Below are 23,827 nucleotides of genomic sequence, written 5' to 3'. Positions count from 1 at the left end.
GAGATGTTCTGGGCTGAGAGGGAGGCACCTGCACAGGGGTAGAGCAGGGGTCAGGGGCCATCAGGGGACAAATGGAAACTCCAGAGTCACACGGACTCTTAAGCCGGAGCCCACTATGCTCCGGGCTGGTCCCAGATGGAGTGGCCTTGCTGGGGCAGGTCCATTGGTCACTGTTCATTCGTTTCCACCCCTCTGAGGGAGAAATCTGCAATCGGCAGCCCTGATGATGAGCCAGGGAGTGTGTCAGTCTGGGGCAGGGAGGGAATCAGAATGTTTAGGTGATGGGGAGCACTGCTGGGGCAGGACAGTACGGCCTGGTGTGGTGGAGCTGGAGAGACCTCCTCATTTCTTTCTTGCTGGGTCTATGATGATGACGTGGAAAACAAATCCGCCCCCCATTCTCTCTGGGTCATCCTGGCCCTTCTTGCTCTTTCTCAGGCACCTCCCTAAGCCTTCCGGCAAGTCATTACCTCTGCCAGACGGAGCCTGCACTTCCTTCCTTTGACAGGTCTGTGTAGCCCAAGCTGGTCACAGATTCTCTGTGTATTGGAAAATGACCTTGAAATCCCACTTCTGGGATTATAGGTGTGTGCTACTATACTGGGTTTATACTGTGCTGGGGATTGAACCCGGGGCCTTCTGGGTGAGCACTTCAGTGACTAAGCTGTGCCCCAGCCTTGCAGACTTCGTTTTCTCATGCATAAAATGGGGCCTGAGAGTACATACCACCAGGCTTCTTGGGAGGATCATTTCGCACATGGCGTCTGCTATGTACAGATCACAGAGCACAGAGCTGCTGCAGAGGCCCTGTGGCTTCTCCAAGGCCCTCCTGCTTGCCCCACTTGTAAAAGTCCACCCTCTAGGAAGCCTTTTCTGGCCAGGTCAGCTCCCCACAAGCACCTGTTCCACACGAGTCATCAAGCCATGTGTTCCCAAGGACGGGGGGGGGGGGGCTTCCTGCTTCCTGCTATCCCAGCGCCTGCTGGGGGGTAGAGTGTGGGTGGTCCTAGAGCTGTAGCCAGCAGCAGCCTGGGAAACAGTGTGATCCGGTTCGGAACACTGGGGAGAGTCCCTGCTCCTGCCTCTCCCGCCCTGTGAGCTCTGCACGTCCCCCTAGCCATAGGAAAGCTTTGAGAGTGAACAAGCGACTCCTCGCACTCGACAGAAGCCCACCTCTCCAGCATGCCAGCCAGTGGTAGGAGAATACAGACGTTCTTGCCACATCCCAGAGGTTGGGGATTATCCTAAAGACCCTTCCCCCAGTTCATGGAAGAGAACGCTGAGGTCCAAAGAGGCTAAGTGATTGCCCAAGGTCACACAGGTAAGAATGAGAAGAGCCGGGATTTGAAGTAGCAGGGGTGAAATTTGAACCCAGGTCTGCCTGGTTCCATAGCCTCTGTCTGTGGCCTCATCTCTGCAGTCACTCAAGTAAAGCTGCGCACTCTGGCAGGGCAGCCCACCAAAGTCAGGAGCCAGCAGTCCCCACACCCTGAATCTTCCTTTCTCCAGGTTCTGGATCTGGCTCAATGCTTCAACCTCAGCAGTAGAGTCTATGATTTTAAGGTCAGCTCCTCAAAGGGTGTAGTAATGCTCCATGACCAGGAGAGGGAGCATCCAGGGGCCCTGGCGAGCTTATCAGAGCTAATAGGAATCACAAAGGAATGGGAATGGGGGTGGAATCAGGGGTTCTTACCCCTGGAAGAATGCCAAGGCATCTGACCAGCAAAGCCCCCTTAAGGCCCCTATGGGTTCTGAGGACAGGCAGGTAGTGGAGGAACATGAGGCTGGGAGACGGAGCTGGGTACTCACCTTTCACCAGCTTCCAGATGTAGACCTCTACCTGGTCCGATGCTTCATGCTCCAGGACAAAGCGGTGCAGGCTGTCTGGGCTTGGAGGCACCAATGTGTACACAGAGACCTGGCCAGGCACCTTGGGACACCTGGTGGAAATGACCTCGCTGTGGTCAGCGTCTGCCTCATCCTCTGAGATAGAGAGAGAGAGAGAGAGAGAGAGAGAGAGAGAGAGAAGTTTGTGATGTGTTCAGTCAACATCGGCTAGTCTCAAAGGTCCAGTGTTCTAATATTTTATCGCTGCCTAGAGTGCGGAAGGTCATTTGATTTTGTGTCTATGTCAAGAGCCTCTGAGGCGCTGCCGTGCTGGGTGGTTCCATGTAGTCTGGGGTTCTCTATGCCGGTGCATCCAGCAGTCTGGGCACCTGCAAACCCCACATCTGTGGCTAAGTGTAAGCACCATGGGGGTCCCCTAGCCGCCCAGCGCCTGTGGGTGGCGCTCCCCTGCGCTCAGCATCCCTCTTACCTGGGCAGATCTTACAGCACTTCCCGGCCACCTTCTTGGGTTGACTGCAGGGATACTGGGTGGGGCAGGTCACCCGATGGCAGTCCTGGTGGCCATCCACACATGTGCACAGGATGCAGGGCATGGGCCCGAAGGAGAGCACTGTGGGATTCCACACCTGCCCGTGGGAGTACGTCTTCCCATTGTGGGTGCAAGCTGGAACATGAGCACGGGGGGACGGGGGGGATGGTCAGGGCCTTGCGTCTGGCGGAGCCTTTAGCTCAAAGTGTAGAGTAGGCCCGGAGTCAGCGCCAGCTGCACCGCTCGCATGGTGCAGGCCAGGGAGTAAAGCCTGTACCAACCCTGACGTCCCTCCTAGTACCCAAGGTCCACTAAGGATGGTGAGCCCTCCCCTGCCGAAGTCCTTCTGGTGGGGCAAGGAGGGTGCTGGCCTGGCAGTAGGAGGACCAAGGACAACTGTGGGCGTCTGGTGTTGTGAACACTAACAGGGCCGCTTCCCTGCCTTCGAGTCTCGTCCCCAGCCCAGGATTTGGGATTCTGTAGCCCCGTGGCTCTTCCTTCTCTACCAGTCTGGAATCCTGCTGTGAGCCCCTGTTCCCCCCTTCTGCAGCCAGGGGCCCTTCCCCATCCCCTCTGTCACCCTGCAGACCAGCTCTGCCTCCCCTCCGTTGGACAGTCTTGTCCTTAGCCCTGTCTCATGCTAACTTGCTCACCTGTCTCCCAAGTAGTCTAGGAGACTGGGTGGAGACTGGGACAGACTCTGTTCTGTCTCCTCTACTTCTCAATAAAGACATGATAGATGCTCAATAAAGTATTATTACTTGGAGGCATTGACGGGAAGATCTGAAGCTCAAGGCCAGCCTGAGCTACATGGTGAGACATGCCCACCTCTACAAAGCAGGACTGGTTCTTTCCCTAATTCGGTACTTGTGCACCTCGGTAGCCTCATCTGTTAAATGGCACTAATGATCTTCAAGGGTGCGCCCGGCCGGACTGAGGCGGTGAACCAGAGTAGGGGGTTCAGGAGGTAGACCCCGCCCCAGCAGCAGACAGAGGAGGGTCCTGTCCCCACCTTTTTTATGTTTCTCCTTCAGTATAATCTTGATAGTAGTGCTGCCGGTTCCTATTGGTCGGAAGTATCGGGTGAGGAAGCTCAGCGGGGAGCTGACACTGGTAGGGGCTGGGGTGCCGGGGCCTCTCCTCTTCCTGTCCTCTGAGCATGGATCCTGGGAATGTCTCTGCAAACAGCAGGCAGGATGCAGAGGGACAGGCCACAGCAGGGGTCACAAACCATGCTGCATCAAGAGGCCTGCTAGTGGAGACTCAAGGACTTCCCAGAGTGGGGGAGAGAAAGAAAGAGAGAGGGAGAGAGGGGAGAGAGAGAGAGAGAGAGAGAGAGAGAGAGAGAGCGAGAGAGCACTGACAAGGATTTGGCAAGCCAGCCTCCACCAAGTCCTTTTCAGACCTTGGGACTGCAGTGGGTAGCAGAGCAACATGGGATCAGATGCAGAGGAAATTTTATTGCTTAGGATAAGTCGGCTGAGACAACAAATGGGCCTCTGAAGATCCCAGAAGGTTTCAGAATTCCACAGTGCAGGGAAAAAACCAAACCAAACCAAAACCAAAAACAAACAGGGTCCACCTAGAAACACAGAGTTTTAAAAAGAGCTCCCTTTCCATAATCACTGGAGTCCAAGCTCCAAGCTCTCAGGTCCTACTCTCCATCCCTCTGCCCCTCCCCACCAATCTAGGAGGGATGAGGCAGCTTGGTGTGGGTGGGGAGGGCAGCCTATGGGGCAGGTGCTCTGCAGCTCGGTAGCTCCAGGCCACAGAAGGGAACGACAGGCCTGAGGGCCAGAGAGAAGAGCCTGTTCTTTTCCCCAGCGTTCAGGAGCCACTTACACCCTTCCTTCTGCATGCCTTCTACAGTCTTTTCCCCTCCACACAGTCTTTAAGGCTTTCATGGCCCAGAGACAGAGAGTGCAGAATAGAAACACCCCAGGCCCCAGCACAGGCTCTGGCACACAGGAAGTGCCCAGGAAGCTGCTCATGTGTTGGGTGGCACTGAGTCAAGAAGGACTTGAAGGACACAACCCCCAGCTGTACAAGCTACTCAGTTACTCAGGAAGGAGCTGTTCAGGGTCTGCCCAGCCTTGGGCCTCACACGCTGCTTTCTGGGGATAGGCGGGAAGGAGTTTTATGGACCCTCCTGAGAAATCAGCCTGGTAAGGGCAGATGCCCTGGCTGAGGAAGAAAGGTCAGGAGTCCAGCTTTGGGTGTCCTAGGCTCCCGGAGGCCAGGATGGAAAAAGAGAAGGAGTTTTCACACTGTAACATGGCACAGAGGAGCGATAGGGGGCCTGAGTCGGGGTGTGGCTCATTCTCCCATCTCTTTCCCCTCAGGCCACAGAGAACTGGGAAGGCTAGGCCATCTGAATTCTAGACAAGATCCACAGGAGCCAAGATGATTGTGTGTGTGTGTGGGGGGGCGGGGCAAAAAGGCAGATCCCTGGCAAAGAACCTGTATCCCAGAAATGAGGCACAGAGGCATGGATCAAGCCAGAGGCCATTCCTCAAGGGTGTGGTCTGCCCATACACACAGGCTCTGGATAGATCAGTGTCAGAGATTCCCCAGAGGGAAATAAGGGCCTTTGGGGCCTACCCTGTCCTATGTGGCAGCCTGTTCCCTTCTGGCCCATCAGCCATAATGGAAATCATGGTGACAGGGAGAGTGAGAGAGGGAGAAAGAGAGAGGCTGGAATATAGAGGTACCAGTGCAGCTGAGCCAGAGTCAAGTTCTCAGGCCTTGGAGCTATCAAGCAGAGGGATAGAGGACCAGGAATAGGTAAGACGGTGTGTACTGGAGAGGCAGGCCGATTTTGGCCTAGGCCGGCCTCTCTCCGCACCACGTCTGTGCGCGCACTTACCTCTCCATGCTGCACCTGTACTGTGTCCTCTTCTGTGGGCCTCTCACTTGTCCTGTCTGAGAAAAGGAGACTGCTCAGCCTTGCGGCCATGGCCCTGAGGCCTCTGCCTACATCTCTGTCCCTTCCAAAAGCCTGATGCCACATCTGTAGCCCCAGCCTGTGGGCTACCTTAGAGGGGCTTACACTGTGCTATACAGCCTGTCTTTGTCTTTATTGAATTATCAAAATCTCCACCACTAGGCTGCCTCTTCGGCTCCCAACACTGACCTTCTGGTCACTCCTGGGCCTGAACTGCTCGGTTTACTCAGAGGGTCTTACTCAGTCTACTTAAAAGTCACCATACTGGGATATCGATCATCCCTTCATGGATGGTTCTAAGATCCCAGGAGCCCATGTCTGTGACCAGGGTTTTCACTGCACACTTCTAGGGCTCTCCTCTTCAGTCCTCTGCCTCCAGAGGAATCGTGAGGCCTCTTCTAGCTGTTATTCCCAAGGAACCAGCCCACAGAGAGGGCCCTGCAGCTTCCTGAAGCTCAGCGCCATTCTCTTTTCCCAAGCCCTTGCCTCACTCCAGCGTCTGGCTTGTCTTGAATGCCTGTGCTTCAGAGACCTGGGCATTAGGGTCTGCCTGTTAGAGCTGCGAGGCCAGCCTCTCCGTTCCCCTCCAAGCTGGTGTCTAGAGAGTAAGGAGAGCTAAAAAGAAGTATGTCTTCCCAAACCCCAATAGCTGAGGCTCCCCAAGGCCACACGGGAAGTCCAATTGTATACCTCTGCTCAGGCCCAGCCTGTGCTTTAGCAGCATATGAAACAGCCTCAGTTTACCCAGAGAATCTACCCAGGGAATCCAACCCTGTGCCCTATGCTGGCATGAGGAGGACAGGATTGACAAGGTCTCAGCCCATTCTCATCTCCTCCTGGGTGCCGCTTGATCTTTTGGCCTTGTTGTTGTGGGATAGCGCCGCCTCGAAAAGCTCTGCAGCAGCCCCCATTCTGCTCCCACTAGCTAGTCGTCCTCAGCTTCACCCTTGCAGTACCTCCAACCCACGGCCCCTGCCAAGCCCCTCCCCTCACTGCCTGCTGCTCCCAGAGCTGCCTGTCACCCATACTGCAGGAGTCAAGAGCGTTAGCGAGGGTTATTGATGCAAGCCCTGGCCAATGGGAGTTGACAGTTTGGGGGCTAAACTTTTCTGTCCTCTTCTCTCACCCTCACACTGCTTCCTGGGATTGTAGAAGTGGCACAGCACAACACTGCCCGTGGGTCCTGCTTCCGGGGACATCCATGCCAAGCTACTCCCTCCCTATTACACGCTGGCTGTCCCCAGGCTCTCCGGGAAGTCCATGAAGGGGGTGCTGTGAGACCTGGCAGACTTCGGGAAGACTCACAGCTGTAGTTAATGCTGTGACAAAACACTGAACTCTCACTAAGAACAGTTTGTATATCAGCTTACAAGTTATAGTCCACCATTGAGGAAAGTCAATTCGGGAACTCAAGTGGGAACTTGAAGCAGAAACCAGGGAAGACTACTGCTTGCAAGCTTGTTTGACTTAGGTAGGCCAGGACCACCTGCCTAGGGGATGGCACTGCTCATAGTGGGCATCCTAAGACAATTCTCCATAGACACACCCACAAGCCTGTCTGATACAGGCAATTCCTCAGTTAAGGCTTTCCTTTCAAATGACACTAGGCTGAGTCAAGGTGACAGAGTTCACTATGACACTCACCTTTGCAGGTCTGACAGCAGGAATCAGGCAGAGGGAGTGGGGTGGGGCAGCTGGGTTCAGGGCAGGTCATGAGACCGCAGTAAGTATGGCCCTCCTGATGAAAGAACATACCAGATTGGAAATGAGATCTGTTGAAGATCAGCCTTGGGGGCCCAGAAGAGCCTCTTTTCCTGGGAGCAAATAGCCTTGAGGTCTCCCTTGAGGTAGAGGATGGAGGGAGTGGCATGTGGTTCCTGAGCAAGGCAAGTCAGCCCCAAAAGAACATCACCTCCCCTGGCTTTCACAGAAACTTGTGAGGTGAGCTTCAAGATAAGGGGAGTGCTGGGGATGAGTGGGGAGCTGTGCTATCCAATCACAGAGACAGTCAGGGTATAGAGGGGGCCAGGGCCCAGGCTTCAGGTTTTCCTACTGACATCAGTATCTTTCTCCGGGGCCCACATCAGAGACCCAGCATAACATAGGACTCCATGGGTAACTCCTAGGCTTTTTTATTGCTCTTCTGAAAACCACTGGCCTCCAATTTCAAGGCCCACTCTGAAAGGTGAAACTGCAGGATGCAGGGCCCTCAGGGAGGCAGGCCAGTTGGCATCTTTGGAGAGGACTTCTTTCCTGAGTTTCACCTGCTGTGAAAGGCAGCGTTCACACCTTTGAGTGTGGCTGTGACAGGCGGCTCTGAGGCCCCACGGTCCTACAGGAAACGAGGCGGTTTTGAGTCCTCCCCATGAGTCTGAGATGTAAGGCTCCCACTCCCAGAGGGGAGGTCAGAACACAAGCCAGAACCATACGTGCTGATGCGATGAAGGAAAGGAGAGGCATGCGGTTAGAAAGGCTGGGCAAAGGAGCCATTAGAACATCCTCTCCATCCACAACTGTCACCTCTGCCTCTTCCCAAAGCCTTGTCCCAGTGCAGGCAGCCCCTTTCATGGGAAGCAGCACTCTACTGGGAAAAGAACATGGACTTCAGGGGTCATGGAGGTCTGGGTTTGGATTTTGGCTCTGAAGCCATCGGCAAGCTACTTAACCGCCCTGAGTTCTGTCTGCTTCTCTGAACAGGGTGGGGTCTTCCCCCTAGACAGCTCCATGAACATAAGCTAGCAGTGCAATGTTCTAGACTATGGCAAGAGGCACATGCTCTGCCCAGCAGCCACTCACTAGCCTGACAGGTAACCATTTCCAGATGCTGGTTGGCTCTTCCCTCTGCCACATGGAAACTTTAAGATTCATGGATGGAAATGGAAGAAAAATGAGGAAGCAGGTTAGAGAGAGACGGCTTGCCTATGTCACACTGGGAACTAAGTGTTTCCCTCCAAATCGAAACATTTCCTCCTGCAAGGAGGATGGAGGCTCATAAGACTCCGGAAACCAGGGAAATTTACAAGGCTTAGGACGCTCAGAAAGTTCTAGGGCTCCCGAAGGCTTCTCTCTAAGATTATATGAGCAGCAACAGCAGCTGGGAAAAGGGCCCTCGGGTGGAGCCGCTTGCATTGGATGCATTGGCAATGCATCGTCATACACGTTAGGGAGGGAGTTTTAGTGATGCGTTGCCTTCGAGCCACCCACGCTCCCGTAAGTGACCCAGCATGTCGCCGATGCACCAAGTTTAGACTTGAGTGGAATAGTTTCTTTGGCTAATTGTTGGTACCCTATCTGTGGAAGAAAGATGTTTGTTCAAGTCTCTCCAGGAAAAGTCTCACAGCGCTGGGGCAGATATGGAGTTCAAGCACAGCTCACTGACACATCACCTAGAAAGAGGCTGAAGACTCCCTCAAGGAGTCAGGGACTAAGACCAGAGAGGCTTGGCAACAGGGAGTAAAGAGATAGGAAAGCTACTACTGAGGGTAAGAGTGACAGCAGAGAGCCCGCATGACAGGAAGAGAGCCACAGGGAGACTCTCCCATGCAAGAAGATGGAGACTTCCTAAGTCATGCCTGCTTGACCTTCCTCTGCCTCCCAGTCACAGGTCTGTCAACCCTGCTGTTCCTAGGCCTTACTCCAACCACGGGGATGGAGAGTCTATGCACTTCAGACTAAATCCCATCTGCTACTGTCAGGCCCTGTCTGTGTCCTGGGACGGATAACTGGTATTCATTCACTCATTCTACAGCAACCACTGGGCATCCTCTGCATGCCAGGCCCTGGGTGTGGAGCCAGAGAAGACAGAGAAACAAGGAGTGCTGTGTCCACTGGAGGAAGTGAAAATGGGCTACTCTTATTATTTGGGGACCAGATGTGGAAACAGAGCAAAATGTCATCTCACTAAGCTAGGGGCAGGACATGGTGGACCCCAGGAGTTCCCTTGCCCCCAACCTCTCTGATTCTCACTTAATGGTCCATCCCACCCCTTTGTAGGATAGACACTGGCTTGGGCCACAGAGACTGTAGAGGGTCTTACAATACAGCTACAGAGGACACACTGGTTGGGCTGGCGGGTGGGGATCAGCTCCTGGGCACTGAAGATCTCTCCATGTTGGTATGTGGTCTCATTGAGCTGGCAGGACTTTAGGGGAGCTCGGAGCCCAGAGGGGACATGAGGATCTGTGGGCAGGAGAGTAGGAGGAAGAAGAAAATGAAATTTCCATGGATTTAAGATTTTTGCCAGAAGTAGAAAGGCCAATTTTCTGAAGATTGTGTTCTCTCTCTCTCCTCCTTTCCTCCTTTTTTCCCCCTCCCTTCCCCTCCCTTTCTCCCTTCCTCCCTCTTTCTCCTTCCTCCCTCCCTCCTTAGCCTTTAAACTCAGGTCTGGCTTTTACCTTTCTAGACATTTCCCTTATCAGCTAGCCAAGGGGTCCTGTTGATACCTACATCTGGCCACATGCTCCTGCCCTCAGCCCCTGAGTGTTCTTGGAGCACTCAATGTCAGGCTTGGCCCTGCGACCTAGAGGTTCACAATCCGAGAGGCAGAGAAATGAGCCACAGCAGAGACACCATGGGCTCGTACAGGGGACAGTCAGTCCCAAGTCATTCACCTTCACTTTCCCTCACTTCTGGATAGCCAGAGGGACTGGATCCAAATGTGTGGTCAGAAGGCCAAGCCAGTTTCTATATCCCTCAGCCACTTTTTATTCTTTCTTTCTTTTTTTAACTTAAAATTTTTGTATTACATTTACTCATTTTGGGGGAAGGGGTGCAGGCTGTGGCATGTGGGTGGAGGTCAGGGGCAATTTTCTGAGTCAGTTTTCTCCTCTTACCACGTGGGTCCCAGGGATTGTGCCCAGGTTTTCATCATGATGGAAAGTCCCCCTATCTGCTGAGTTGTCTCATCCACCCAATTTCTACTCCGTCTGCCTTCTGCTATGTGTATCAATTTGGGGGCCCTAGCCCACTTGGGGGTCCACCGACCCTTTGTTTGTTCCCATGTATCTGATGGACAGGAGTCTCTTTTCCTTCTGGAGGCTTCGCTCAGCCAGGGGCTTAGAGCAGGAGTGAGCCGTCATGGTGGGGGGGAGCTCAGGAGGAAGAAGCTACTTACCCACACACCTGGGACAGCACTGCTGTGGCTCCATTACAGGCTGTGCGCAGTGGAGCGGGGGGCATCGCAGGCGGTAACAGTTCACGTGGCCGTTCTGAAAGAGATGCAGGGGCGGGACTTGGGCCAAAGAACCACTGCCTTCCGGAACCTCCACCCCCGCTGCAGAAGCCCACTTTGTCTTAAGCCTGTGTGTAATAGGATTAAGAGTAAACTCAAAGGAGCCCAGTCCCTACCCTTCTCACAGATCTCACTTAGCCTACTCATCAGCACCCTTAGCCAATGGGGAGGACAGACCTGTCCCAGGTTTGCTCAGATCTCGTGGCCCCTTAGTGGGGATGAGGAATAGAAATAAAAGCCTTGAGCTGTCTGGACACTGATCTTGGTGCTCTGCCAGGGCTATTTTTAACTCTACCAAGTTTTTCTTACAGTACTGACCCTGAGCTGTGTGTTCAAAGGAGGGCAGTAATACAAGAGGACAGTGACCAGGATAGGACTAAAAATCTGCTACGAAAAATCCTTGGGTCTTTGTGAGCCTACTCCCCAAGTCTACAAGAGGTCTGTGGAACCCTGCACAGAGCCTCTGGGGTTGGCACCAGAGAAGAAAGGAGCTGAAGTTCCTTCACAGCTTCAAGTTCAGCAGGTGAGAGAGAATCAGAGAAACATACAGCAAGAGATGATCAGAGGCAGAGACAGGGGCCACATCCCCTTTCAGAGGCTTCCCAGAGTGCCAGGCCATCTCTCAGCCTCTGCACGCCTTGCTCTTGCTGCTGTGACAGACTCTGTACTGTATGAACCTTTACAATTGTCTTCCTGTTCAGCCATCAACTCCAAAGCAATGGTCGGCAAAGGGCTTGACTCTAAGCAAGCAACCACTAAAATCTGAAAGTGTGGGTAAGCGATGGGAGAAGAGAGAGCCGGGGCTCAGACATAGAGGCTCTCAAATGAATGGAGCCAGCATCGATTGAACCCTAAAGGTAATCAAGGTAGCCCCAGCCTTCATGCACCGTAGTTGCCTTTTCTTGCCCTCTACCCAGCAGAGGCTGAAGACAGGAGTTCTTCCAGAAGCACCCTCTTGCACTAAGGGAGACCATAGATACCCGTGTCCCAGAGAATACCAAGGACTGACTGATGCTGAGGGGAGTTCTCAGATCCAGAAAATGGTTTGTGCTTCAACAGTGATCCCCTAGAGATCCCATACCTAAGGAGCTTAATCAATCAAAAGAGGGTAAAATGAGGCCCACAGAGAAGCAAGGTGGAGTTTGAGGGACGTGTGGTCTAAAGGTCTTGACCCTTTCTCTTGGCTCTTATTGAAGTGGACCAGGTGGGGGCAGCTTGGGGGTAGTGACAGAGCAGGGGCAAGGCATGTGGAAGGGTTCTTTGCAGCCAGAGGGAACTTCACTGTAAGGTCAAATCCATCATTTTTGGAGTGGCTATGAAAATATAGATGACCTCACTTCCTGTCTTGAGCGTACATGCTGGGAGCAAAGACTATTCCAGAGGCTAGGGGAGGTCACACAAGCATAACCAGGGCCCATGCCCTCATGGGATGCTGAGGCAGTGTTGGTGCTCATGCTGAGCACGTGACCAGGGGCCAGTGATAGTCCCAGGAGCCTGTGTCCTAGTGGCTGGAGGTGGGCCATAGGACGGTAAGAAGCAGGTCAAGCTAACCTCAGGTTATGTTTATGGCAATGACCAAATCAAGTGATAGGATTAGAAGGCCACATTTGGAGACTGTAAGGGAATCCTCCTAAGGAGGTGACGGTCACATGAACCAGGAAGAGAAACACTGCCGTCCGTGACATTAGAGAAGACTACTTCAATGGAGGGATTACAGAGAATGTTCCAGATGTCAGGCGGTGTGGCTGCGGTGAGGGTATGGAGTTGGAAGATAAGGAGGCTGTTGGATCAGGCAGAACTGCCAGTGGGCTGCGTTAAAAGAATGCTTGCCTAGCACTCGTGAAGCCCTGGGTTCGATCCCAAGCGCTGCATAAAGTAGGCCCATTGGCACATGCCCGTGGCCCCAGCACTGTTGGTAGAGGCAGAAGGATCAGAAGCTCAAGCTTATCCGCAGATACATTTGCGTTAGCCTAGGCTACATGAGACACTTCCCCACCCAAAGCTATTGGATGGGGAACACCATAGTTCTGTGTTGAGGGAAGGTCATTGTGGCTGCTTTATGGAGGACGGATTTTGAGGGGAACAGCAGAGAGGCCTGTTGTTGGGCTCATACACTGGTCCAGGTGAGAGAGGAAGGTAGCTTCCATGGTGAAGAAGGGCAACGGTGGGGAGAAATGAGGTGTTCAGGCTGCACTTCGGAAATGTGGGCAACAGCGCTCTGGGCTAAGGAAAAGAAGCTACATGTGTGAACTCTGAGGATGGAGACATGAGTAAACTCCAATGGATCACAAAGCTTGGCCTTTGTCAACTGGATCATGTGACACGTCTGGACTTTTCTGTTATGGTTTCCTTTCTGTTTTCTGGCTGGATTTCATAAAGTTCTTTTTTTAAATGGCTTATTGGCCTCAGATGTGCTAAGGATAAAAAAAAAAAAGAGGCAGCTGGAGCCATGGGGGTATTGTTTCCCTGTTTGTGTTTGAGTTCTGAAGCTAACACGGTGGGAACAGGGGGAGGGAGAGACCCAGGAAGGAGTAGGCCCAGTGTGGAAGCAGAGAAAAGGGCTGTGTCACTTGCTCCCCACTCAGGTCTCCTCAGGGTCTCTTCTCTGCCCCTGGAGATTCTCCCTTGTCCATGGAGGTCCTCAGAGTTTCTGCCTCCTCCCTCTCTTGGTCTGTGAGGAAAAGAGGGTGCTGAGGGCTTGAGAGCCAGAAGCCCCCAGCATCACCCAGAAAATGAGTTCAAGACATCCCCTCTGGCCCGCTCCTGTTCTTCCATCCTCATACTTCTCTGGAGAATTCTGGATCTCTGTGGAGAACTGCATGGGTCTCCTTTATCCTACTCAACTGACTGTGCAAGGCCCAGGGGAGTGCTGGGTTAGTGATATGGTTTGGATGTTGAATGACCCCCCAAAGGTGTTAAAGGTACCAGGGTGAAGCTGTGGAGGTTCTAAGGACCTCCAGGAGATGGGATCTTGTGGGCAGGCCATAGGTCACCGGGGGTTGTGCCCGTGAAGAGGACCGTGGGAACAAAGTAAGCAATAAGGCCAACTGACCTTGGGCTCGATCTAGCCTCTAAAACTGTGAAATAGAATAAACCTTTCCTGTTTATATGATTATTTTCTCAATTGTTTTGTTGTGGTAATGGAAAGCTGACGGGTGAGGGGGTTAGGAGGAGATGGAATGGAAACAAAGACATGGTCTCTGCCTTACTTGGTTCAGCCTTTGGCTAAATGTCAGACTCATTCTTGGGGCCTCATCTGGAAGGTGTGCATAACTTCGAATAGTAATCAGGAGAGAGACACAGGTGTCCATGCAAGAAGAGATGCTCCAGACAAAGGTCATTTACTGCTTTGGGCAAAGCCTTAGAGAATGAATATTTGGATCAGCTGAGTTGGAGCAGTGTCTATTGAGGAAGGATTAGGAGGAAGGCTGGAGGGAATTCCTTGGAAAGGAGTGAGTAAGGAGTCATAGGCGCTCATCCTCGGCTGGGTGGAGACTGCAGGGCTGGCACCACCACAAACCAGACTGGGTGCCAGCTCCTCAGCCCATCCATCTGCAGTGCTGCCTCTGACAACATCGAGTTAGGATGAGAATTCCTGGGTGCCTGCCTTAAGTCAGGCTGTCCTCCCATCCTCTGACCTCCCAGACACCCTGCTCTAGGTGGCCCCGTGGCCTGAGAAGCCTACCTCGGAGCAGGTGCAGCGCACACAGTATATCGTGCCTTGTGGTTCCAGGTAGGGGTGCCAGCTCTGGCCGGGGGTGTATATCTTCTCACCGAAGAGGCAGACTTTGCCTGGGCCTGACAAGCCAATGAGTGACGTTAGTCTCAGAAGGTTCCAACCCTAACCCCCTGCCTCATCCCCATTCCCAGAATGTCTGAGTATGAATCTCAGCTGACCCAAATGCTTGCTGTGAGGCACGCGGCTGCCCCTCTCGCAGCCTTGGCAGTTTACAGGGCTAGAAGGGGACCAATGAAATGCTTTACAGAGCAACACTGTGCTATAAAATGCAGTTCTTATGCATAGATAGATAACGTGAGGTCCATAACGGACAAATTACATGCTAAGGCTACACAGAAGTTAGTACCCAAGCAGGGTAAAAGCCTGGGTCTCCATACAGACACATGCGCAGGCACAGGCATGTGGCACCTGACTTTCATGTAGCATTAAAGGTGACCTTTGTGGGCCGAGGAGATGGTTAAGGGGCAAAGAGCTTTCTACGCATATGTGGCAAATGTGGGAACTGGCGGTCAGATGCTCAGCACCGTGTGGAATGTCCCAAAGGTGTGGTCGCCTACCTGGAATTTTAGTGGCGGGAGGCAGAAACAGGGGATCCCTGGAGCAAGCTGGCTGGCTAGCCTCGCTGAAGCTCTCTAGACTAGCCAAATCATCAAGTCTATCAGGGGTTTGAGTGACAGACCCTGACTCAATACAGAATGTGGGGATTGAGCCAGGAAGACACCTGATGTCGACCTCTGGCCTCCACACACACACACACACACACATGAGACACGCACACATCACACACAGACAACAATCACCTTTGTTACGTCTCTGAGTCCTGACTGTCACCTTAACTAACTTTTAGTTGTCTGTGCATCCATTGCTACTAGGTACATGGGTTGTTTCTCTGAATGAATGAAACACTAGCTTGTGTTTGAGGAGGGTTAGATGCCTTTCCTACCCCTGATCACCTACTCTCTTAAACCATCCATCCCCTTCCATTTCTAACCAATCACTGTCACCCTCACTTCTCCCCCTCCCTCAGGGCTGGCCCAGGGTCAGGCTTTCCATTTCAACATGACTACCTGGGCTCACTGTGCCTCCTGCCCTGTCTCTGTCATTCCTCCTCCATACAGTCATCTGGGCATCTTCAGCCCCCTAACGGATGTTGCATTCCTATAGGAAAACTCATCGCTTGAGCTCTTCTTTTCGGGAGCCAGAGCCAGAGCCAAGTGCCTCCATACTGAGCCAAGGAGAAGGAACCTGCAGTTATCCTCTGTGCCGAGTGTTTACATAAGTTACTTAATGGGAGCTGGTGAAGGCTGGCTTGGTAGAGTGCTTGGTTGAGCATACTCGAAACCCTGGGTTTGATCCTCAGCATCTCATAATCAGGCATCGTAGCACAGAACTCTAGTACTCTGACGGTGGGGGAGGAAGAGAAGAAGTTCAGGGTGATCCTCAGCTACATATAAGTTTGAGGACAACCTGAGATACAAGACCCTGTGTGAAAAGAATTAATGATATCCTAAACATCGGGTGAGAATTAATTGCTGCAATTCTTGCAAGCCACTCCGTGAGCCAGTTGATGCTATTTTTTTTTAATTTTTATTTTTATCCATTCATTTTACATCCTGGTAGTAGTCCCCTCCCTCCTCTCCTCCTGGTCTCTCCCTTCCTGTTTCCCTCTTCCCATTCCCCTACCCTCAGGAAAGCCTCTACTATCCACCCACCCCAGCATATCGAGTTGCATCAGGATTGAGCGCATCCTCTTCCCCTGTGGCCTGTCAAGGCAGCCCGGCCAGGGGGAAGTGCTCAAAGAGCACTCAACAGAGTTCATGTCAGAGTCATTTCCCTTACTAGGGAACCCATACAAGGACCGAGCTGCCCATTGATACAGCTGTGTAGGGGCCTACGTCCAGTCCATGCATGCTCCTTGGCTGGTGCTTCCAGCTGATGATATTAATTGAACACTATATGATGAACACAGCAAGAAAGCACAAAGCCACCTTCCCTTGAACATGACCAAATGCCATGGAGATGAAAACAGTCTAAAACATGGGCTATGTAATTTTCATTCTGCAGTGCTTTGTGCCATCATGATTACAAGAAAACTATACTGGAAAGCACAGGATTGCCTAGTGTTCTCTAGTCAGTGATCTGAACCCGGGGCCCTGGGGTCCAAAGAAGACCCTATCACCCATGCCATCATCTAACTCAAACTCCAGGTCTATGGTCTCCGCCTCTTTGTCTCTCTGCTCCATCAGCCACCATACTCCATTTGTTGGCTTTTCCTCCTGATGGCTTCTACTATGTAGAAGTTGCCTTTTGGGCCTCTCTCCTAACCTCTAGTGGTGCTTCTTGGAAACAGGGACTCAGAATCATGTTCTTTTTGGCTTTCAGGACCAGCCTTTAGCTGAGTAGAGCTTGTATGGGAACTCATACAAAAACTGGGGTGGGCTGAAGAGGGCCCTTTACACATACCTCCATGATGCTAGAGGTCCTAGGCCATTCCTATACCTTAGGGAGTTGCTTTGAAAGAGGAAAAAAACTAATTTTCCTCTGACTCCTCACAGGGCTCCTGCTCTGCCCTCTTGGCCTCTCAGGATAAAGCTTTGAGGCCATTGTTATGATGCCATAGTCTGGAATGAAGTGGGCCATGGAGGACCTGAGGGACACACAACTTAGTTTTCTCCTTACCTGCTTCCCACCAACCCACCATGAAGGGTGGTGCCACATAGCAGGTCCTATCCCCCAAGAGCCAGCAAAGCCTGGCTGGCCTGGCTTGCCCGTATCAAATGAGCTGTGTTTATCTCTCAGCCTCCCCTGGCAGAGGGTGCAGCACCAGCCCAGCTGGGGTGCAGGCTAAAGCCAGTCCAAGTCTCCAAGGAGTGAATAATGTCTTTCTTCCTCGGCCCCCTCCCCCCACAGGGAGGAGTGATTGCAATGCCGTGACTACCTTAGGTCTCAGTTGCTGAAGAAACCATGTCCTATCTTGCTTGGGGCAGTCCTCAGCCTTGGGCTTCTGTGCCAGTTGGCATGCCTTCCCTTCCCTGCCTGCTCAGGGTGTGAGGACAGGAGCCACTCAGTCAGGGCTCCACCCTGCCACCAACATGCCTGGCAGAAGCTGGGTCTGTGGGGGGCCTGGCAGGAGGCCTTTGGTGGCCACAGACTCCACCCTACCATGCCCTCTAAGGTGCCTGGAGCGCTCTCTCCCTCCAGGGAGGTGTGTTCCCAAGGCCATGTGAAAACCAGGAGGGGAGGAGGCTGCCAAGCACAGCCATCCTGGTTCCAGTGACCCTGGCATGAGCACCAGCTCCCGTACAAGGCTGCTGGAAAGAGTGCTTACTCCTGAAGCTGCAAACACAGGAGGTGATGTTCAGAGACGTCTTGCCTTCTCTGAGCCTCAATTTCCCTATCAGAAAGAAAATCAGGGGTAGGCTCTGGTCTCCAGGTTTTCTGCACCGTCTATGAATCCACGATTTCAAGTCCTAAGGCTCTTCTAGGATTCAAGATCAGAAAGTTGCATATTTGTAAAAGCCTTCATTTCATTACATCATGAAACTCCTAATTGGTTCATTTGATGTGGTCATGAGATGGGTTGAGTATCCCACAGTTCTCTGAGGTTCTGATGGCTACATCCATCCCAAGCTCTCTGACCCTCTGAGGTGGGTTAGGATGAAGTTCTGGGAGCCCCTGGGGTCAACCCTTAGTGCCACTGAGGAGGCAGTACTCTCCTTATCTAACTTCCTTTGTTCTCCATAGCTTTCTGCCTCCTCTTCTGGCCGTAACTCCGCCTTCTGTCACTCAGCACCATTTCTCACCTCACCCACCTATGCCCAGAGTGCTCTCTCTTCATCTAGAAATAAGCATGTTTTATTTTTAGGACCTTCTGTAGTCCCAGTGGCTAGGGCTTAAATCGTAGACTTAGCTTTTATTTGAATCCCAAGATGAGTAAAGCTGCTCAAATATCCCACGACCAACTCCACATCTGTTCAGTGGGACTTGTAATACGCTATGTCTTGGGGTTATTCTAGAATGAAGTCGGATCCTTACACACACCGTGTCTGTGTCTGACACAGATTACAATATATGTTCATTTAAGTAGTGCACAAGACCAGACTGACAAAAAGCAGATCAGCGTGCTGGCTCGACATTTCCTTAAGAGTCTGTTTCTCACAGTATTTATTTCCAGAGTCCACAGCGCAGTCTCCAGCCCCTCCTAGCCATGAGGATCATAACCACACAGAGGTCATATCTCCAAAGTGTCCTTGTTCATGAAGCTCCTGGACCCTCCTGGACCCTTTTCGCTTCATTCATAAGCCAGTCCTGTCTCCCTTAATATCACCAGTACCTATCTGGCCCTAGCTTGGGATGTAGAGCTGAAAGTGGCTCAGAAGGTTGGGCAGAGACTGGGAAGGCAGGAGTCAGATGAGAGCCCCGGCTGGGAAAGCAGGGATGGAGGCTCATGGTGGTGCCTTGGAGTCAAAAGGGCAAAGGCCAGCTGGGAAACTGAGGTTGCAGGCATGATCAAGCCTGCCTTTTAGGAATGTCACTGTGGGCCACAGGAGTTGAAAGCTGATTGGAGGGCCATTGGGCAAGGGATCAGGGAAGAGCTATGGCTTTCACCCTGGTGAGATAGTACCACAGCAAATCGAGGGCTGGACCTAAAGGGAAGGAACACTGATAAGCAAAGGTACAGATTGAAGCATGTTTGTAGGTTCCACGGGCAGTCTATAAGGCAGAATGGTTGGGGTATGGACAGAGAGGGCAGAGGGGTGATCAGGGAGGGGATGGAGGTTTGGGTGCACATGATGCCAGGGTGGCCCAGAACCACCTGTGAGCCAGGATACAAACACAGTAGCCTGTGCCGCTGGCAACGTGGAAGTTAGCAGAGTGACAGCAACTGACCCCAGTGGCTGCAGCTCTTGGGCAAGGGCCAGAGAAAATGACCTTTCAGTGACGGCAGGGCACTTGGCATCATAGGCAGTGAGCGTCATTATCATTAGTTACAGGAGAGAGCTTCCTGCCATTCACTGATTTGCGGCAATTTATCTCAAGCCTTACACCCAGCCATGGGCCTGGAGCCTGACTCATGAAGAAGACAAACAGATGTGGAGCACAGTGTAATAGATGCTCTATGTGTGTGTGGGTGTGTGTGTGTGAGAGAGAGAGAGAGAGAGGACTGAGACACCAGGCAGGATCTTGGAAGTGTTAGTTAACAAGGAGCAGGAGGAGAGTGGCTTGCCAGGAATCTGGAGCCACCTGCAAAAGCACAGAGGCTGGAGTGACTATGGCTAGGCGGAGAGGACCCTGAGAGGGGTCAGAGGGAGCACCCACCTCCGTAGGCCCCTCCTGGGCTCCTTACCTACTTTGACAGACTAAACGCATTTGGACTTAGTCCATCTAGTCTCAATTCAGGGCCGCAATATTTGCCAGACAGACTCCATATGGTCCCAAGCCAGCCCCCCCCCCCCCCCCCCACCGTTTCTGAACTCCCAGATACATTTTCAGCCACTGCTGTTGGTGATGACCCTGTTTTCAGGCTCACCCCCTCTTGCTGAGCCTCTCACTCGCCACACATCCGGTCTTCTCACTGCTGTTTCCTCCACCTGGAACAGCCAGTGATGGACTAGTCCCTCCTCACTCTTCCAAAGACAGCTTACATGTCACCGCTTTCACAAGGCCGCCCCAACCCTGCAGGACCCCGGCTTCACCCTCGCCACTGAGTTAAGCTTGGTCTGAATCCTTATCACCATGACTGGAAACACTTGTTGAGCGGAGTTGTCTTCTATGGCAGGCTGTGTGAGAGAAGTGAGCGGGTCCCGAAGCTCCGCCTGGTGCGGAGCCCGCGCAGAGTTAGCGCTTGATAAATGAATGGACGGATGGGTGGGTGGATGAAATTAACAGAAAGAATGCAGAAAGAGTGCAGCTATGGCCGAAGAACCAATTAGGGCCTTTAATCCTGGAAACCTCTCTCCTTAACAACAACAAAACAACATTGTTGCATGGAAAGAGAACAAGGCCGTTTCGACAGGTATATCTTGCCACATAACATGAATTAACCTTTGACCTCCCCTTCCAGCTCTTGGCCACTGACTCCCAAACCACCTGCCAAACCAAAGAACACTGTGTACACAAAGGCCAGGAGCCCAGGGCAGCTGAAGGCACCGATGACTCCCTGATCTTTATGAGGAAGTCAACATTCTTCACGTGTCCCCTCCCAGTGCACCCCATGGTCTGACCCAAAACATTCATGGAGTGATAAAGGTCAGGTGGGGAGGGGCAAGTCAAAGGCCGGAAAGGTAGTATGCCTAAAGACTTCCAGTGGCAATCAGAAAAGACGGCCAGAAAGCAGCTTCAGGGGAGGCTGGAGGGGGCCATGGAAACACACCAGGAGTTTCAGGGAGAGGAGAGCAAAGTCCTGAATTGTAGCAAGAACTCAGAAAATCTGAGTGAGCCTCACTGCCCAGGAATGTGTGTGTTCGGATCCCACTTCTACTCATACAGCCGTACTTTACTTACACAGACAAACCCACTCCCCTCTAAGACATAAGCTTTGCCCAGGGCTTTGGCGCTCCTTGAGGGAGGCCTTTAAATGTTACGAGAAATGCCTGAGTGCCCAGGCTGTGCAAACTAGTAATCGGGATACAGTTCTTTGAACACAGCTCTCTTCCTCGGGGCACGGCGGATGTTTAGAAGCATATGAGGACTCCAGAGGACAGAATCACTGAGCCAGGGAGGGCATCTCTGTTACTTATCAAAGAGCTGTCTCTGCACATTATTTCGCTCGAGTATATACACTTAGATTCATAGGATCCTAGAAAGTTAGGGACTCAGATTATGTCCAAGTCTAGGGAAAGTGAGGCCCAGCAAGGGAGGGGTCAGGACTTGCCAGAGATCCCTGATCTGCCCCAGCACAGACTGCGGTCATTCTGTAGCTCTGAGAGAATGCTTACAGAGACGCCCACCCGAGTGACAGGACCAAAAGAAATGGCTTCTGCTTGCAAGCAGATAGACTCAGCTGAGACACTGTGAAGAACTCCTGAGTACAAGAATGGGCAACAGGCTTGGGTCCTGCCCAGAGCGGGGCCTGATCTTTGGGGCTGCACCCTCCCAGGGACATCACCCTCATATCAGTCCTCCTCTTCAGGAGTTCAAGATATTCTAGGTCCTTTCTCTGAGCCGGCGCCATGGCCGGCGGCTGAGGGAACTTGAGAGGCCAGCCCTAGAACAGGTGCAACAGCTGGAGCAACTGCGTAGCTGTCCTGGGGCTTGCAGCCTGGAGCCGGTGAGTGAGGCAGAGACCTCTAGTGGTGAGCGCTGGGAGGTGCAGAACCTCGTGGCGGCCCAAGGCTTGCACTTAAGGCCTTCCCCTTTACCTGTTTCCCACCCGGTGGTGCACATCTGGACAGATGGACAGAGATGTGTCTTAGCAGGGAAGGATTCCATGCTGGTAAGTATCCCACGGCACGTATTTCCCTAGACCACCAGCCAGACACCTTTTCACAGGGACAGCTCCTCTATTCCTCCCACAGGGAAGAATACTTACACTCTCCCAACTCCCACTCTCCAAGTCACCTGGACTCAGGACAAAGACAATGACATCTGGACCTTAGAGGCAGGCGGTCAGTGCTACCATGGTCCTTAAACACCGCCCATGCCAGGGCGAGCATCTCATCTTATAGGCGGCAAACAGGGGCCTGAGGGGACATTTGGAACCAGGGAAAGAGCAGGTGCTGCTCCCCTGATGTTGTGGTGGAGGGCTTGCCTTTAAAACCTCATCATCCTGCTGGAACTACCGTTTTGTCCAGGCCTGCTGCTGGGGTCCGAGATTCCATCACCTGGGAACCAAAGCTCCGGGTCCCAGAAGATACAAACCCTTGAGAGTCCATGTCTTACTTGGTAATGGACTCGCTCCTGAAAGTAGCATTGGATAAAAGGAGAGAAGAGAAACAGTGCAGAGAGAAGCAAGTACTAGAGAAGGCACTGGAGTCAAGTCAAAAGAACAGGGCCACTGCTGGGTCACAGAGACCACAGATGACCAGGGCTGAGTCTGTGTGGGACTGGAGTCAGCACAAGTCAGAAACCGGTGAGAGCCCTCCTGTGTGACAGCTCCAGCCTCAGATGGAATTTGGGGTCAGTCAGTGGTGAGGGTTAGGCACTTAGGGCCTGGTATGGCTTAAGTGGGACTCAGTATATATCTGCGGGTAGAAGCCAAAAGGAGAATAAATAACCTTTGCTGAGCAGCCTTAGACTTCAGCTAAGGAGTGTGCCAAAACCCCTGCTCACCACCCGTGGACTTGCTTCAGGGCGTGGCTGCCTTGGGCCTGAGAACACCCATCTGTTGGCACCATTTGTAAAAGCACTTTGGACGTCACCAGGAGACTTCTCACACACCACACATGCGAGACCACCTCTTATGCTAGGACAAGACTTTTCATATGAGACCTTCAAATAGGACACTGGCAGGCGACTTGCAGTATTCACAGACCAACAGCTCCAGTCAACATTAGGCTCAGAGATGGGGGATGTGTCCCAGGTCACACAACCAATAAATGATAGGCCTGGATGTAGGATCTAGGTTCCTTTCTTTGTGGCCTTGTACTAGTCCCATTCCCCACCCCTGCCCCCGACTTCAGATTAACTGTAAATGTAGGTAATTTGATGGATAGAGACAGAAGGGAAAGCTCTTCTAGCCTTGACAACACCAGGATCTTAATTCTCCTCCCCAAATGTCAGGTCACCTTAGTGACAGTCATTTTCTTGAGTGTGTGGAGCTCTGTATTCACGAGGCTATGGGGGACATAGCATTTGCAGAACCTGGTGACAGAGATGGGGAGGTTGGGAAGGGAGCAGGTCACCAGGAAGTTTTCTGGAAGAGGTGACTGTGAGGCTCTGAAGGGCTGGTGCTCGTAGGGGGCAGAAGGGGCTTTGAGCACCTCTGTGCCATCCTCAGAGTGGGTCACCCAGGGCAATGATATTGGGAAGGAAGCTGCAGGGCCAAGGCCAGACTCAGAGGTCCTCTGAGACTAAATCTCTTTCTGTGGACAGCAGGCAGGCTAGGAGGAAATCCTCGGGGTTCAAGGAGGACAGGGGACATTTACTGAGTACTTGGTACTTCGCTAGGCACTTGAAAGCATTGTTTCCCAAGCCCTCCAGACCCTGGCTAGTAGCTCTTTTTGACAGACGAAGAAACAAGCTCACAGAAGAGACACAGGTGTAAGGCAGAGTCAAGACTGGAACCCGACTCTGACCTTTCTCCGTTGCCTACTCATGAGGCTGTGACTCTCATGCCACTAGCGGGCTAGGGAACGGCAGACAGACACACAACTGTCCCCTCACCAGAACGTACAGGACAGAATCCAGCCTCACCAGCTCCACCAACCCAGGAGCCAGACAGAAGCAGAGCTGGCAGGTGGAGCTGAGCTGTGGAAATGGAAGGTTCCCAGCTGGGAGGTTGGCACCTGGGTCTTCAAGCTAGGCTCTCAAAGTACTGTCCCTCATTGGCCTTTCTTTCTTTCTTTCTTTCTTTCTTTCTTTCTTTCTTTCTTTCTT

General features: G+C 52.5%; 1 protein-coding gene across 1 annotated transcript in view; it reads right to left on the bottom strand.

Moving 5' to 3' along the window:
• The window catches only part of Chrdl2 (chordin like 2), a 28,011-nt gene that overhangs the window by 3,039 nt on the left and 1,145 nt on the right, over positions 1-23,827 (bottom strand). Inside the window, exons 2-9 of the mRNA XM_055623502.1 lie at positions 14,237-14,349; positions 10,435-10,528; positions 9,358-9,500; positions 6,966-7,059; positions 5,244-5,299; positions 3,390-3,555; positions 2,318-2,512; positions 1,810-1,983 (exon numbers count right to left, since the gene is read on the bottom strand). Of these exons, the coding sequence (XP_055479477.1) occupies positions 1,810-1,983; positions 2,318-2,512; positions 3,390-3,555; positions 5,244-5,299; positions 6,966-7,059; positions 9,358-9,500; positions 10,435-10,528; positions 14,237-14,349 (1,035 nt within the window). The remainder of the gene's footprint in view (positions 1-1,809; positions 1,984-2,317; positions 2,513-3,389; positions 3,556-5,243; positions 5,300-6,965; positions 7,060-9,357; positions 9,501-10,434; positions 10,529-14,236; positions 14,350-23,827) is intronic.

Source organism: Psammomys obesus, unplaced genomic scaffold (genome assembly GCF_907164565.1).
Source record: "Psammomys obesus unplaced genomic scaffold, mPsaObe1.curated_primary_1811, whole genome shotgun sequence".
NCBI lineage: Eukaryota > Metazoa > Chordata > Mammalia > Rodentia > Muridae > Psammomys > Psammomys obesus.
The sequence above is the reverse complement of the archived record's forward strand: the minus strand, read 5'-3'. Positions and strand labels throughout refer to the sequence as shown.